Here is a 14,398-nt window from a genome sequence, read left to right as displayed (position 1 = left end):
CCTCAGTCTCAGAGAATTATTAATATAGTTAATAAATAACAGCTTGTATTTAAATTAAAAAGCAGAAGTATATTTTGAATATACTTATAAAAACTTTGTATTATGCTTAATACACTTCAAAATTTGCTATAAGAATTCATTAAATTGTTACGTAATGTTAAAACTCAATACAAGTATTTTAAGGTAGGTGACCAATGTTATCTAAGTAAACTAGATGTAAAAAACTAAAAATAACTAAAACTAATTTACATAAAATGCTTATAATAATAAAGTTTCTAATAAACACTTTTTAATAACATTTACTAATACAAATATTTAAACATTTACTATTCTGAATTTTGTATATGTTCACTTAATTTCAATCTACACTGTGTACTTACTTTATCAAATAACCAATAAAAAAACAAGTGGAAAAAAAGTTAAACACAGTTAGTATGATAATTTTGAGATATAAACAAAAATAGACATGTAAATTTATAAACTTAATTGTTAAAATAATTATCTTCAGAGGAAAAAGCTTTAAACATTTTTCCAGCTTTTATCTGTAATAGTTATCACGTTCTGGACTCCTACAAAAGTTAGTATGTGTTAAAGAATTACAAAACTCACTAAACGTTTTACTTGTTTAAAACTATAAAGAACTGATTAAAAAATTACGTGGAATTATAATAATACTTTACTGCCATAATTAAATATTTTTTTATCTAATTTATTTCAACTTGTCTAAAACGATTAGAACTTTTCAAAACAGGCTTTGTAAAATTAAGATTGCTAAAAATATTTTTTTTTATAATGTATAACTAATGCAGCAACAAAGCTAGCTTGTAAAACAATTTTATGTTCGTAATTCAACCATTCTAAACTTGTAAACAAAATAGTCAAAAATACAAATTAATTTTCTAATTATTTACTTAACTTTATTTATCCTATAAATACTTACATTAATTTAACAAAACATTATCAAAAACTTTATTTCAAATTTAAAAAACCTTCGATCGCTATACTTTTTCTTGTGAATTTTTCTGCTAATTTCTCTAAGCTGATCAGCTCTTTCCATTTGTTCGTGGTAAACCTGAGCTCTTTTGTCCGCTTCGGCACTTTTGTCTGCTTTCAACTGAGTGTAAAAATTAATTTTATAAATTTCTATCTCAAAACCGTTTGAGTATTTTTAGAAAACTGGAAAAAAATGCGTAATCAACAGAAAATATCCCGGTCCATTTTTTTACAAAATGGCTAACTTAATATGTTAAAGGTAACGACGAGATTTAAAACAAAATATAAACACTTACTATAAACATCATATCTATACATCTTGTTAAAATATGTTTAATTATTAAACTATTTAAGTATGATAAACAAACTTTTTAATATATTTCTATCTCCTAAATTTGATGAGCCTTTTAGTTTTAAACTGCAATATTATTTGTTTTATTATTTTCTATGATTGTACTGCATGTTTATTTATATTTTGTATGCCTTGTTTTTGCTTTTCGTTTTCATCAATTAAACACAAAAAAAACTAAAAATTTCTCAGCATTATCTTTTTTACCAGAGTTTTTTGAGTATGTAAAATTTTTAAATATAAATTTTAAACACAACGTTTTTTGGGTAAAAACTGCGTACCTAAAAAATGCTTACTAAAGAGTAAGGTGACTGTTAAAAAAGCAAACACAAGCTTCAATGTATTACACCGAAAAGACAAAAAAATGGTTTGAAAGTAAAAAACTGCTGTATAACTTTTTAACTTATGACAATAATAACTGTTATCCCTGCTTCAAGCATGTACAATTAAAAATCTATAATTTTATTTCACTACCTGTTTTTTGAGAGCACGTTGCATTTTTAACTTGAGTCTTTCTTGCGGCGTCATTTTAACTGCAGAACTTTTTTCTTTGTTAGACTTTGCTTGCGGAGTAAGCAACTTTGAAGTTTTTGAACTTTTGGAAGACCTTTTTGGTGATGAGCTACATACAAATGTCATAATAGTTGTAAAATAAATACTTAAGATCATATAAAAATCATAAACAAAGTTACTAACGAAAACAAATTCTAGATTTTTTATATTTTTATAGTGTTATTTTTAGTAATCTAGCATAAATTTAATTTACTAAATATTACACTTTAATCTATAATATTCTTTAGAAGAGAACAAGAGTAACTTAGCTTAATATTACGTTGATTGGATTTACTAATCATTTCTTGAAACAGTTTCAATGCTGATTTAAATGTTAAAAAAAATCTTAAAGCTCAGCAATTAAAACAAACCTCCTAGAGTCTCTTCTCCGGTGGTACCGAGAGTCCCGTGGAGATCTTCTTCTGCGATCCCTATCATAATCACGCGACCTACAATTGAAATTTATTTAACGATTGTATAAAACAACGCTTTATTAAAAAGAAAATAATAATAAGCAAATGTTATTAAATTAACTTGTTCACTAAGATTTGAAAACAATAAAAATAAATTGAGTTGTTGAATTAAAAAACCTCGAATAGCCGCTTCTTCCTGAATACCGACTCAATTCATATTTGCTTCGACTTCTTTCATGCGATCTCCTTCTATCACCTGGAGGCGACAAACTGCACATATTTTTTATTTGATTTATTTGAAAGTTTTAAACTTACAACTTTACATTTAACTGTCCACTAGCGAAATTATGCTGCATTATGTTATTTAGTATAGCTTCTAAGTCAAATAGCAAAATAGTATACAAACAAAACGCATACCTAAATTTAAGATTCATTATATTAATGTACAGTACACTACCGCTTAAGTACGCAAATTGAACCCGACCAAAAAGTGCGTACTTAGCACGGGTAGTGCGTACTTTTTGACGACATAGTATAATATGAAATTTAGTTGTTTGTTTTCTTTCTTACAACTAGCCACCAAATAATTAAGCCAAACAAACAAGTCTTTTTATTTTAAATAACATTTAATACATAATTCTAATTTGTAAAATTTTTTAATAAATTTTAAAATGATTTATTTTTTATATTAAAAGTTTTTACATAATTAATACATACATTTAATATAGAAAGTCAATGTCAGTCAATGATTTAAAAAAAATATTAAGCTACATTTTGTTTTGTTAGAGGAAAAGTACCAAACTACATTGTGTTTACCAAACATTTTCAAAACATCAATGTATGTACATTTATATTAATATATGACTTAACTGTTTTGTATTTGTAGGTTTTTTTAACTTTGTTATCTATATTTATTTATTTTATAGCATTACAGCTCAAATATCATTATTCTTTGTACCTTTCTGCAACCACTACATAAGTATTTAGTTTATTAACATTTAATAACAGGACTGTCATAATCTCAGGTTACTTTAGACTACTCAGGATTACTCACCCTAATTTAAAAGTTGTGAAAGTCTCAGGCTAACTCAGCAGGTTGGCCATTCTACCTGGAAACATAAAATAATCTGGAAAAACTTGATGATTGAAAATTTAGGCAAAAAAACTGGAATTTCTTATAAGTTCTAGTATAACATCCTTTACTTTGTCTTTCTGGATAAGAAAGTACTTAAGGCGTGATGCGTACTAAAAAAAGTGCGTACTTAAGCGGTAGTATACTGTACATACTTTACTGATAATAAAAAATATCAAACAGATTGTTCTTGATTAAAGATCAAAACTTTTACAAAAGCTGGATTAGAATGTTAATGATGAAAATTATGCAAATTATATGTTTATGTGTATTTTGTATATTTGTATGTCTATCATGATTGTGTACTTATTTTTAGATTTTTAACTTTTATTAGAAACTGAAAAACACATAGTAATAATAATACACAAGTAATGAACCTTCTGCTAGAAGATGAGCTGCTATCTGAAGGTGATTCAACTTTTCTTCTTTTAAAATTAAAAGCAGCCAATTTGTCCTCATCGCTACTTTCGCTAGATGATGAACTTGAGCTGTCTGTAAAACAAATAACTAAATTGATGAATTCTTCAAGTACTTTTAATGTTAGTGTATCAAAATACAAACTATGAAAATAAATTATAAACAGTTTTTGTGTAAAAAAAAATTTTGAAATATTAAGTATTTTAAAAAATGTACAAAATTTGTTGTACATTAGTCTATTGCTTGAGAAATCATTTCAATTACAGCCAATAAAAAATTACTTTACCAATAGTGCCCAATAGGTCCTGGTCGTCAATTTACTTATACTAAACATAATCTGAATATACTAAAAAAAATAAGATAAAAAAACATCATTGGGGAATCATGAAAAATTCTATAAAAAAGTATTCTTTTTATCAAACCTTTAAGAAGAATTAAGGGATTAAAAGTTTATTTACTTTATAGTCATGTATTTTGTAATAGTTTTTTTTGACGATTCAAACAATCAAATTCAAGGAGAAATATTACGTAAAAGCAAACTATGTTTTTAAATAAAAGCAATCAGTAAATCAATATGACAAGATTACATTAAATATAAATTTTACTGTTTCTTATTTTTCTTAAATAACTACACTAAATATGACTGTTATATGTACTTTTTATATAGTTTATTGCGAAAATTAAAATAAAAAAAGAACCGTACATATGTTTCATAAAAACACAAAATTTTTTTAATTCTCAGCTGTAATCCGAATTGAAATACACTTTGCAATAATAAAATAAAATATTTGCAATAAACTATTTAAAAGCCCCTCAAGTGGGATCTGTGGAAGGTGATTTAGTTTATCTAATCATATTATTTACTACTTTATATACATATATGAATGATCATAAGAGTATTTACAATATACAAAGAACATACTTTGTTTGTTTGTTATTTTGAATTTATTTATTTTAATTATCGTCAAGTAGCGTTTACTATGATTATTTTTAGTACTTTCAAGTATATTTTAGTGTCAACGTTACAAAAATAGTTGCATTTTGAACAAAAAGTATTTTATGGCTGAAAAGTGCATAAGCAGAATTCAAACTGCTGTACATAATATATTTTTAACTTATTAAAAGTAAGTTACATTTTATACTTTAGGCAATATGTAAGAGACAATGTTTAATTTAGTACCAATAATTTTATGCTATAGACAAAAACTAACCATCTTCTTCGTCTTCATATTTTGCAAAGCTTAGTTTGCCAATCTTCCGGTGCTGAAATTCAAACACTTCATAAAAAACTGCTTTTAAACAACTTTTTTTTTCTAGATTAATTTTTTTACATACTATCAATTTTGGCAAAGCACTAAATCTAAAGTTAAACAATAAAAAGAAACACACTCAAGGAACACATTTAAGTTTTTTTAACCTTTAGAAGTTCATCTTTCAGCATTCTGCGCTGCCTCCTGCTCCCCTTACCCGCCATCTTGCTCTTTTCCGCCATGATCGCGTCTCTCACCTCCTTCTTCTCCTTGGCCTCCGCATCTTCTCCAAGATACTTCTCCATGTCTCCTCTCACCATTCCGTAGCAATGCGAACACGTGTTTATCTCGGCCAATGAGCGAGTGTCGTAGTAGTCACGTGACACAGGAATGTCCTCAATGCCGTTCAAAAAATTTTCCAAGTCAGAGCTTTCTGTTTTATATTTGTTTTCAAAATTAAAACCTTCATACTATTTTTCTTAGTTGCTGTTGTTTTATTTTATTTTGCAATTTAAATGTGTTTTTTTTATATAAACTATTTTCTTGTATTTATATAAAACCTTGCAATGACTCATGTCAATAGCCACTACAAATTCACAATAAGCAGAAGTTCAATTATACATAAAACTTTTATAATTTTACCTTTTAAACTTTGAGCTTCGTGTCAATAACTTAATAGTAATTTATAACTAAAACTATCTTAAAACTATAGTTGCCACATTTTAATCAGCTGAAAGCCACACTTATTTAGCATACATATACATATGCAGGTTTAAAACTTCAGGCAACTATGCTTATAAGTACATAAGAGTTTAGACTTCTTAATTCAAGATAAAGAAAATAAAATCTACTTTTTGCTACTCTTTAATCTGAACGCGTCAAAACTACATATTTAATATAAGGAGTCAGAGATGTTCGAAATACTAGATTCATGAATTAAAGTAACCCGCGAAACAATTACCTTCCGTTCTACTCCAGACTTACCTTTTTTTATGCAATATGCAAAATAACTTTAAGTTTACTGAGATAATTCATTTAAATATCAAATCAAAAGTAAAATTTAAAAATTGAGCTACATATCAAACTCCTGGAATCTTGCTATTTTCTCAAATGAAAGTTAAGATTTATAATGAACTCTCTATTGAGAAAAGTACTAGTAATTTAATTAGAAACTATTTGCCTCCAACCATCTTCGCTGTCATTTCTCAACTCAGATTTTCCATACGAATTCGAAGTTGATCGCCGATCTTCAACAGCTGAACAATCGTCGTAATTGTACCCGATTTGGGCTTTTGATGCAGCCAGCAGTTTTTTCTCTCCATCTTTCGATTTCGGCACATCTCCATGCATCTCATTGGCTGCAATCAAGCTCAGATGTTCTTTTTCCGAAGTCCCCCTAATGTGAAAACATGAGTTTTGTACAATGAGCTTTTGTTTTTGTCAAAGCAAATAAAATCTAATTTTAGTTAAAAAAATCATCTTTAAAACAAAATATATATTAAAATTTGAGCATCTGTGTGATATAGTTAATAAAATTAGCATGAATAGAGATAAGTTATAAGAATTAAGCTTAGGGAGTTAAAGTAGTTTTTATAAAAATATCATTGGCTTTTGTATTAAAGGTTAAAGTATGAACCATAAGTAACTTTTTTACAGAAAATAAAAATCCCATTTAATTTAATTAAGAAAAAGCCTGTTATGTAAATATTTTTTTATACATACATTTGTACTGCAGTTTTTCATTAACAGTTTTCAGGAAAATTTAAAAACTCAATAAAAACTTATCTACTCTAACATTTTGGGCCAGACTCTTAAATTTTTAACAAGTACTTCTTTAGTATTGAAAATTTCATGCGCAGGACTTATTTTTTAACAAAATATAAAAGTTTTTGCGCAACACAAGCTACATGATCTTATTGTTGCAATTCATTATCCAGGGTTGCTGCTGGTTTTTAATAAATTTCTTCCAGGTTTTTCAAAAAATACGTTTTAGGGTCTATTTTTTGTTTAAATTTAAATAAAGATTTTAAAATGTATTAAGGCCATAGGGGGGGGGGGGGGGTAGAAGCCATTTTTTGACCAAAAATAACATATAGACTTATATTAAAGTAAATTTCATAATCTTTCAGATGCTTTTTTTAGATTTTAATAATATTAAGTAACTTTTTTTTTATGACCTGTTATATAAAGGGTTGTCTTTATAAAGGGTATATAAAGGGTAACTTTAAAGCCGTTTTTCTCGAGTTTTTAAAAACATCTTCTCCTTCATTTTTCAAGCAATCTTCTTCAAATTTTCAGGAAATGTTCCTTACATTATGAGAAAAAAACGCTATTTGTGAAATTTAATAATTTAAAAAAATAAAAATTTTATAACAAAAAAAAAAAAAGTGATTTTTTATCAAAAAAAATTTTTTTTTTTCAAAAAAAAGTATTTTTACTTCAAATTTTTTAATTTGATAAAGTCACAAATAACGTTTTTTTGTTATTGTATAAAGAATAGACTGTGAAAGTTTGAAGAGGATTGCTTAAAAAATGAAGGAGGAGATAGATTTTGAATGCATTAGTCTTTTATTGCCGTTTTAGTTTTTCCTTCCCCATAAGGAACCTGTTATGCGGCCCGACTTTGGCCGGTCATATCTCAAAAACTAATTCGAATTTTTAAAAACGGTAAAAAGCAACTTGAAGCTTAGTAAAAACTCTATAAAATAAGATCAACTTGTAAAAAACATGGTCTACCCCCCCCCCCTATGGCCTTAAGTAGTATAACAACATTGAAAAGATACTGTTAAGCTACTTTAAATGTGTTTTGATTAAAAAAAATGTTGTTGATGACAAAAAATTTTATCTTTATGATAGATTTTTTGTCTTAAATCAAAACTTTACAACTTAATATGTAAAAAATGTTTAGATTTTTGCAGGTTTTTTTAAAGATTTTTGCTCAAAATTCTAGGTTTTTTTCAAAATTTCTCAAATTCCAGGTTTTTCCAGGTTTAAAGGCAACCCTGACTATATAAAAAATCTTAAAACCACAAAGCAGAATTGATGAAATCAGTGGCTGCAATTTAATATTCAATATTCAACAATAAAGATCCAGGGTTCAACATGGAACATCCAGTCAACGTGGAACAATTTGAATTTTTCAGTAATCAAGTGGAATATCTAGTAGTCAATGTGGAAGATCCAATGGTCGATAAGGAAGGTAAAGAGGCCAACGGTAAATATGCAATGTTCAGGGTTCGTGCACAAATTTTTAAAAATTTAGCCTGATAATTTAAAATTTTGTTCGACTCAGCCTAATGTTCACCTTCCTCTTATGCATTTGTTTTGAGTACGCACTTCTCATTTAATTTGCATTTTGAGTGCGCATTTAATTTCTAGTAAGCATGTTTTGAAAAGTACGCATTTATGTTACGCACTTTCATAAAGTACACATTTTAGTACGCATCTTTTACAAGTTACAAATTTTTGAACCAAAATAAAGTTTCTGTCAGTATTCTTTATTATTAAGATAAAAAATTCTTTGTTAAAAAGTCTCTATAAAGTAGCTGCTGTGTCAGAATGTGTTAGTCTTGTTAATAACTTCAAAAACTTTTAATAAACAAACAGTAAATAAAATTATTAATAAACTGCTATGATTTTTAGTCTATCAAAGTGTATTTGGTATTGAGTTTCTAATTTAGGAAATATAACAGCAAATTTTATGGGGTCAATTTTCTTGGAAATTTAAAAAATCACTAAAAATCTATCTTCTCCTTCATCTTTTGAGCTTTAGATCTCAAACTTTCATGAAACGTTCCTTTTATAGTTTAAAAGACTTCGAATATTTGGATTTTAATAAAATCAAAAAATAAAAATTTTAGATAAAAAAACAAAAAAAATAGGTGTTTTTTTTTTAACTATATTTTTTTTATTTAAAAAAATTCCTGCCGTAATTATTTTAAAAATTAAATAATATAGACTTTTTGTGAAAGTTTAAAGAAAACTGCTTAAAAAATGAAGGAGGAGATATATTTTTAGTGAAATGGTCGTGTTTCGCTTTTTAGTTTGCGCCTTCCACTATGAACCTATTGAGGTCACCGACTTTGATTGCTCATATCTCAAAAAATACTTTGAATTTTTTCAAATGGTTAAAAATGTCTGATAGCTCAGATAAAACTCTATAAAATAAGAACTTGTAAAAATCAAATTTTAATAAGTAAATACTAAAAATATCTATTTTTTTAAGTTTTCAAATTATATCTTGTCAAGTAGCTTGAAGTTAAAAAAATAAAAAATGCACACATAGGTCTGATTATCATAATCATCATGATGAAAAAAAAAATTATGTTCATATAAATATTTGAGTTTTGCTTTAAAATTCAGAATTTAAATAGCAGGAATTTGAATTGTCCCAATTTGAATCGTTGTGCACCCCAACTGTAATGTTTAAACTGAATAATTCTTAATAAACTTTCTTAATTATGATGTATATAATCTACTCAAAACAAGATAAAAAACATACTTCAAATTTCTATTAGAAACTCAAAAAGTTTCAAGCATCTGTTTTAACAAATACTGACTGATTTTGTCTTTAATAACTAAATTTATATTTAGAAAAAAATCACATTTCAATTTGATCATTAAAAAAAAAATCTTAATTTTTTTTAATTAAGAATTTTCAAGCATTTGAACTGAGAAAAATTGAGATTTTCAAATTTTAAAATAAAAAATTGATTCAGCCTGATGTTTATCAACTTTTTCCCAAAAAAACAAAGATTTAGCCTGATTTGGCCTGATGCGCACAAACCCTGTATAAACAAATTTAACCTTACAAAATTAGAAGTTTTATACACAGATAAAACTCAGCAATCTATCAACTTACTTGAACTTGTTAAACGCAAGCACTCTGTAACGTTCGTACTGACATTTTCTTTCTTCTTTGTCTCCACTTGTGTCTTGCTTTTCTACTGATTTATATTCTCTGTAAAAATCCAACAAAGCACGAGCATCATATCTAAAAATTAATTTACATTAAACAGAGAAATCTTTTGACAAAAACACATGATGACAAAATTTTGTACAAGCTGAGTTGTTTTATTATTAAACCTTATAATTATTGTCTGTTGTAATAAAACTATAACTAAAAAAAAATTCTTAAATTTTCACTTAAAAAATAGATCACCAGTTAATAACAAAATATTAACCAAATGTAATAATATTTAGATACAGAACATATTGAATAAAATTTTATTATTAACTGATGATTTATTTTTTTGAGTGAAACATTGTTTTGGAAATAAAATATTAAAATATTGGAAGTTATTATCGCCTATGCAATAGGCAAATAATAATAACACTTTTCGCGTTAGCAATAAGTTAAGATCTTTAGTTGTTATCTTTAAAGACAAAAGTTTTATATTGTAATGAAATTATTATTAATATGAAACCGATGACTTCATAAGTATGCTAAGGCTTAAAGTTTTTAAACTTCATTAACAACTAAATTAAAAGTTACTTTGAATTTTTTAAATCAGTAAAATACAACAAGTAGCTGGTAAAAAATCTACAGAACTACTAAATTGGAAGAAAGTATTTATCTACAACCAGGTTTCCGAGTAAAGCTTCAAAAAATGGAAAAATAAAGGAAGACTTCCATAGGTCTCCAAAAAGATTTAAAATGCTTTATCTTGTTTTTAGACACTTATAATTTAAAATAAATAGTTAAAAAAAAAGTGATCAGTTGTACTGGATATAACTAAGTATTAAAAAAATCATGTTGATTATACCACTTCGATCATCAGACCACAAGCTTTTGCTTGAAAATGATCAGATAAAACATTGGCAAAAGTATATCAGTCCAATGCCTGGACTTACGTGTGCCGTGAGAAGTGGTATGATCAAGCCTTTATGTTAACTTTGGCTTGTCTCACTGAAAACCAGGCTTTGGCCTGATAGAATTTCGCCAATGATTTTTTTGTTGAATAAAAAATCAATTTATAAACATGCTATTTAGTGAATATCTCTGGAGAAACTTAATTTTTCGATTGAAAATAAATCATTTAAAAAAATTAAAACTAAACTGTCAGAATAAGTTTTTGTAAAAAAATTTGTACAATAACAAAATACATATACATATTTGCTAAAAGAAAGTTATAATTATTAAATGTTTTTTTATGCCTAAAATAATTTTGTTTCTATTCATTATTTCATTAATATGTTATAAAACAAAACAAAAACTTATAAAGTGTATCAATACTTTAAAGTTTATCAATCAACAAAAACATTAGCAAAAGTCTGCAGGCAGAAACCTGGACTTTCGTTTGCAGTGAGATAAGTTCGAGTTTAACAAATGGTTGATCATCAGACCACAAGCTTTGGTAGACTGAGACCTGTTTCGTCCTGATTAAGACTCATTTGTCAGTCACAACCGAATTTTTTGTTGATGTTTTTGTTGATCGTACTTAATACGAGCGTACCAGATGTCTTGCCTAGTGGACAATGATTTAAACATTGCATGGCAAAAGACAATGCTGACGTCTATGATCATTGCTACCAAATGGTTGCTTCATAGCATGATAAACTGTTTGTAGATTGACAACTGCAAGTTTTTCGATTGTGACTGACTGCTGAGTCCTAATCAGGACGAAACCGGTCTCAGTCTACCAAAGCTTGTGGTCTGATGATCGAATTGGCATGATCAACCCTTTTTTAAAGTTTATCAAGTGAAAATTTTTTTTGGTTCATACTTAAACTTAAAACTATTTAAACTGATTTTTTTTTATGACTGGTAAGCTATTATAAAAAAATTGGTATCACATAAATTTAAAAAATAAACAGATGTTTTACACTATGTCCTAAAACTTGTTTAGGTTTAGAACTCCCAAGTATTTTGATTTTAAATGCAAAATATTTAAGACTAATAACTTTTTTACAGAATAAATAAATTTTATCAATTACAATTGTAACTAAAAGTTGGTCAAACACTAGACAAAAGTAAGTAAAACCTAGGAAAAATCAAGTTTTTTTTGTAAAATTGCAAAATTCAAGAGCAATCAATGAAAAAAAATGAGATAAAGGAAATTGGGAACCCTGTACTTGCCCTTAATTTAAAAAAAAACAATAAAAATATTTTAGCATATACAAAGTTTTAACTATTAGCTTTTTAAAATGATTTATCATTTGAATTTTAGAATATACCTGTCAATCATGTGACTTTTGTCTCCTTGCCATGCCATCATAGATGTACTGTTTTCACTTTGAATTTTTCCACTTTCATCAATATGAATCTTTGTTTTTTGACCATGCAGCTACAAAATTAAATACATTTAAATTTTTAAATCTTTGAGTCTTATAAAAATTAATTCTTTTTAGATATTTGTTCAAATTTCCAGCTTTTTTTCAAAATTTCTTAAACATACTATTTTACCAAAACTTTCAAAATTCCAGAACTAATCCAACCATTTTTTATAACTATTATTCTCATTTCCTTACTATTTTATCAGCCAATTCAGCTTATTTCTTTAAAATTTAATTCTTGTTTAAAAAACATTTGACCTCATTATTTTCTCTAAAAATTTAAGTTTTTAAGGGGTAAAACACTTATTTTGAAACTTAGTCTTAATTTTTACATAACTAGTCAAGCTACTTGTTATTTTTTACAGCTGGTTTTAAAATAAAGTATTTTTTGATATATAAGGGATTACACTTAGAATTCTCAATAGGCTCTTTATGGGAGGTGCAAACTAAAAGGGATTATTTCACTAAAAATTTATCTCCTCCTTCAGAGTTGAGCTATTTTTTTTTAATTTGTTCAGAGTAATCTTTATAAGTTTTAAACAACTTGTAAAAAACAAATTTTAAGTTTTAGTAAATAATTTCTTTTTTTGAAAATAAACAAAAAGAAATCTTCTTTTTTAATTTTGTTCATCATTTTTTAACAACTTTTTTCAAAATCCTCTTCCTACAAGTTGTTTGTAATATTAAAAATAGTATTTCCTAAAAATTTGAATTAAATTGCTTTAAAAATGAAGGAGGAGATAAATGTTTAGTAGCTTTTTCAAAATTCTTAGGAAATCACCCTGGAATATTTTTGATTTTATACAGTTGTATAGGAACTTTTTTTATAAGACTTGTTATACCTCAAAAGTCAATTGATTTTTTTTTTGTTCTATAAAAAGTATCTTATAGTATATACTATGAGCTTTGAAATAAAAGCCAATGTTAATTTTTGTAAAAAAAAAATGTTGGACATATATTATGCCCCTATGCCCTTAATTATAGTTTTTAATATAAAAGTAATAATAATATACTTTTAGGAAATGTAAATGACACTTGTCATCATCAATATAAAGTATCCATTACTTTAAATAAAAATAATAGCCTGATTTTATGAAAAAATATTGTAGTTTTTGGATTAGTGGAAGCTCCATGATATTTAGTATTAATACACAAAAATTAAAAAAAAAATTGATTATAAATCCTTATATGTTTAACAAGTTAAGATAAAATACAATGAAATTAAAATAAAACGAGCCTGTGTTTACAAAAAAAACTTTCAACTTACTAGACAGGTAAAGCTTTCAAAACTTTCTAAAATTTAAAACTAACCTGAGATAAGCAAAATAAAAATAAGCAAAATGAAAATAAGCAAAAATGAATGATCATAACTACTTTTCAATATAATTTAAACAACTGAAAACATTTTAACTTATTAACCAAAAAATAAACAATTAAATGTATAACAATCTACCTGCAAGAACTTAGTTGGCTCTTGTTTTATTTTTTCATAGTAATCTGTACGCCTTTCAGCCCTTTTTCTAATATCAACAATTGCTTTGCGAACTGCTTTTTCTTGTTTTCTTGCTTCATGCCACATATTTTTGATAAAAACTTAAGAGTTTAAAAAATATATCTGAAAGTGAAAACATCATTATAAATTACTTTTAAATACCTCAAGTTCAAGTGAAGCTTAATTACTTTGGGTACTGAATACAACACATTGATTTAAGAAAGTAATTACTATTTAACAAGTTGAAGACTAAGAATTCACAGACTAATTTAATGATTTTTGTATTAATTCATTTATATTTAAACAGGGTTATCAATGGTTTTTTGCAAATTTTCTCCAGGTTTTCAAAACTTCTTCCAGGTTTTTAAAAGCAAACGCTTTTGGGTCTAAAATAGTTTAAAATTAAGTTTAAGGTAAAAAACTGAAATAAATAGTTTAACAACATTAAAAAGACACTGTAAACCTACTTTAAAAGTGTTTTTTTGTTTAAAAAAATATCTGATGATGACAAAAAATGTTATGTAT

The 14,398-nt window shown here is 26.3% G+C and overlaps 1 protein-coding gene across 1 annotated transcript; it reads right to left on the bottom strand.

The window, feature by feature from the left end:
- Positions 1 to 422: 422 nt before the first annotated feature.
- Positions 423 to 13,992, bottom strand: LOC145830969 (CLK4-associating serine/arginine rich protein-like). Its single transcript, XM_082938305.1, has 12 exons — positions 13,835 to 13,992; positions 12,283 to 12,392; positions 9,968 to 10,099; positions 6,294 to 6,502; positions 5,274 to 5,539; positions 5,068 to 5,119; positions 3,817 to 3,931; positions 2,485 to 2,577; positions 2,266 to 2,343; positions 1,817 to 1,964; positions 990 to 1,114; positions 423 to 569 (listed from the first exon to the last, which is right to left on the bottom strand). The coding sequence occupies exons 1-12, from the start codon at positions 13,958 to 13,960 to the stop codon at positions 539 to 541; spliced, it is 1,485 nt and encodes a 494-aa protein (XP_082794431.1). The 5' UTR covers positions 13,961 to 13,992; the 3' UTR covers positions 423 to 538.
- Between the last annotated feature and the right edge of the window lie 406 nt (positions 13,993 to 14,398).

This window comes from Thalia democratica, chromosome 1, assembly GCF_965202585.1.
Source record: "Thalia democratica chromosome 1, ktThaDemo2.hap1.1, whole genome shotgun sequence".
NCBI lineage: Eukaryota > Metazoa > Chordata > Thaliacea > Salpida > Salpidae > Thalia > Thalia democratica.
The sequence above is the reverse complement of the archived record's forward strand: the minus strand, read 5'-3'. Positions and strand labels throughout refer to the sequence as shown.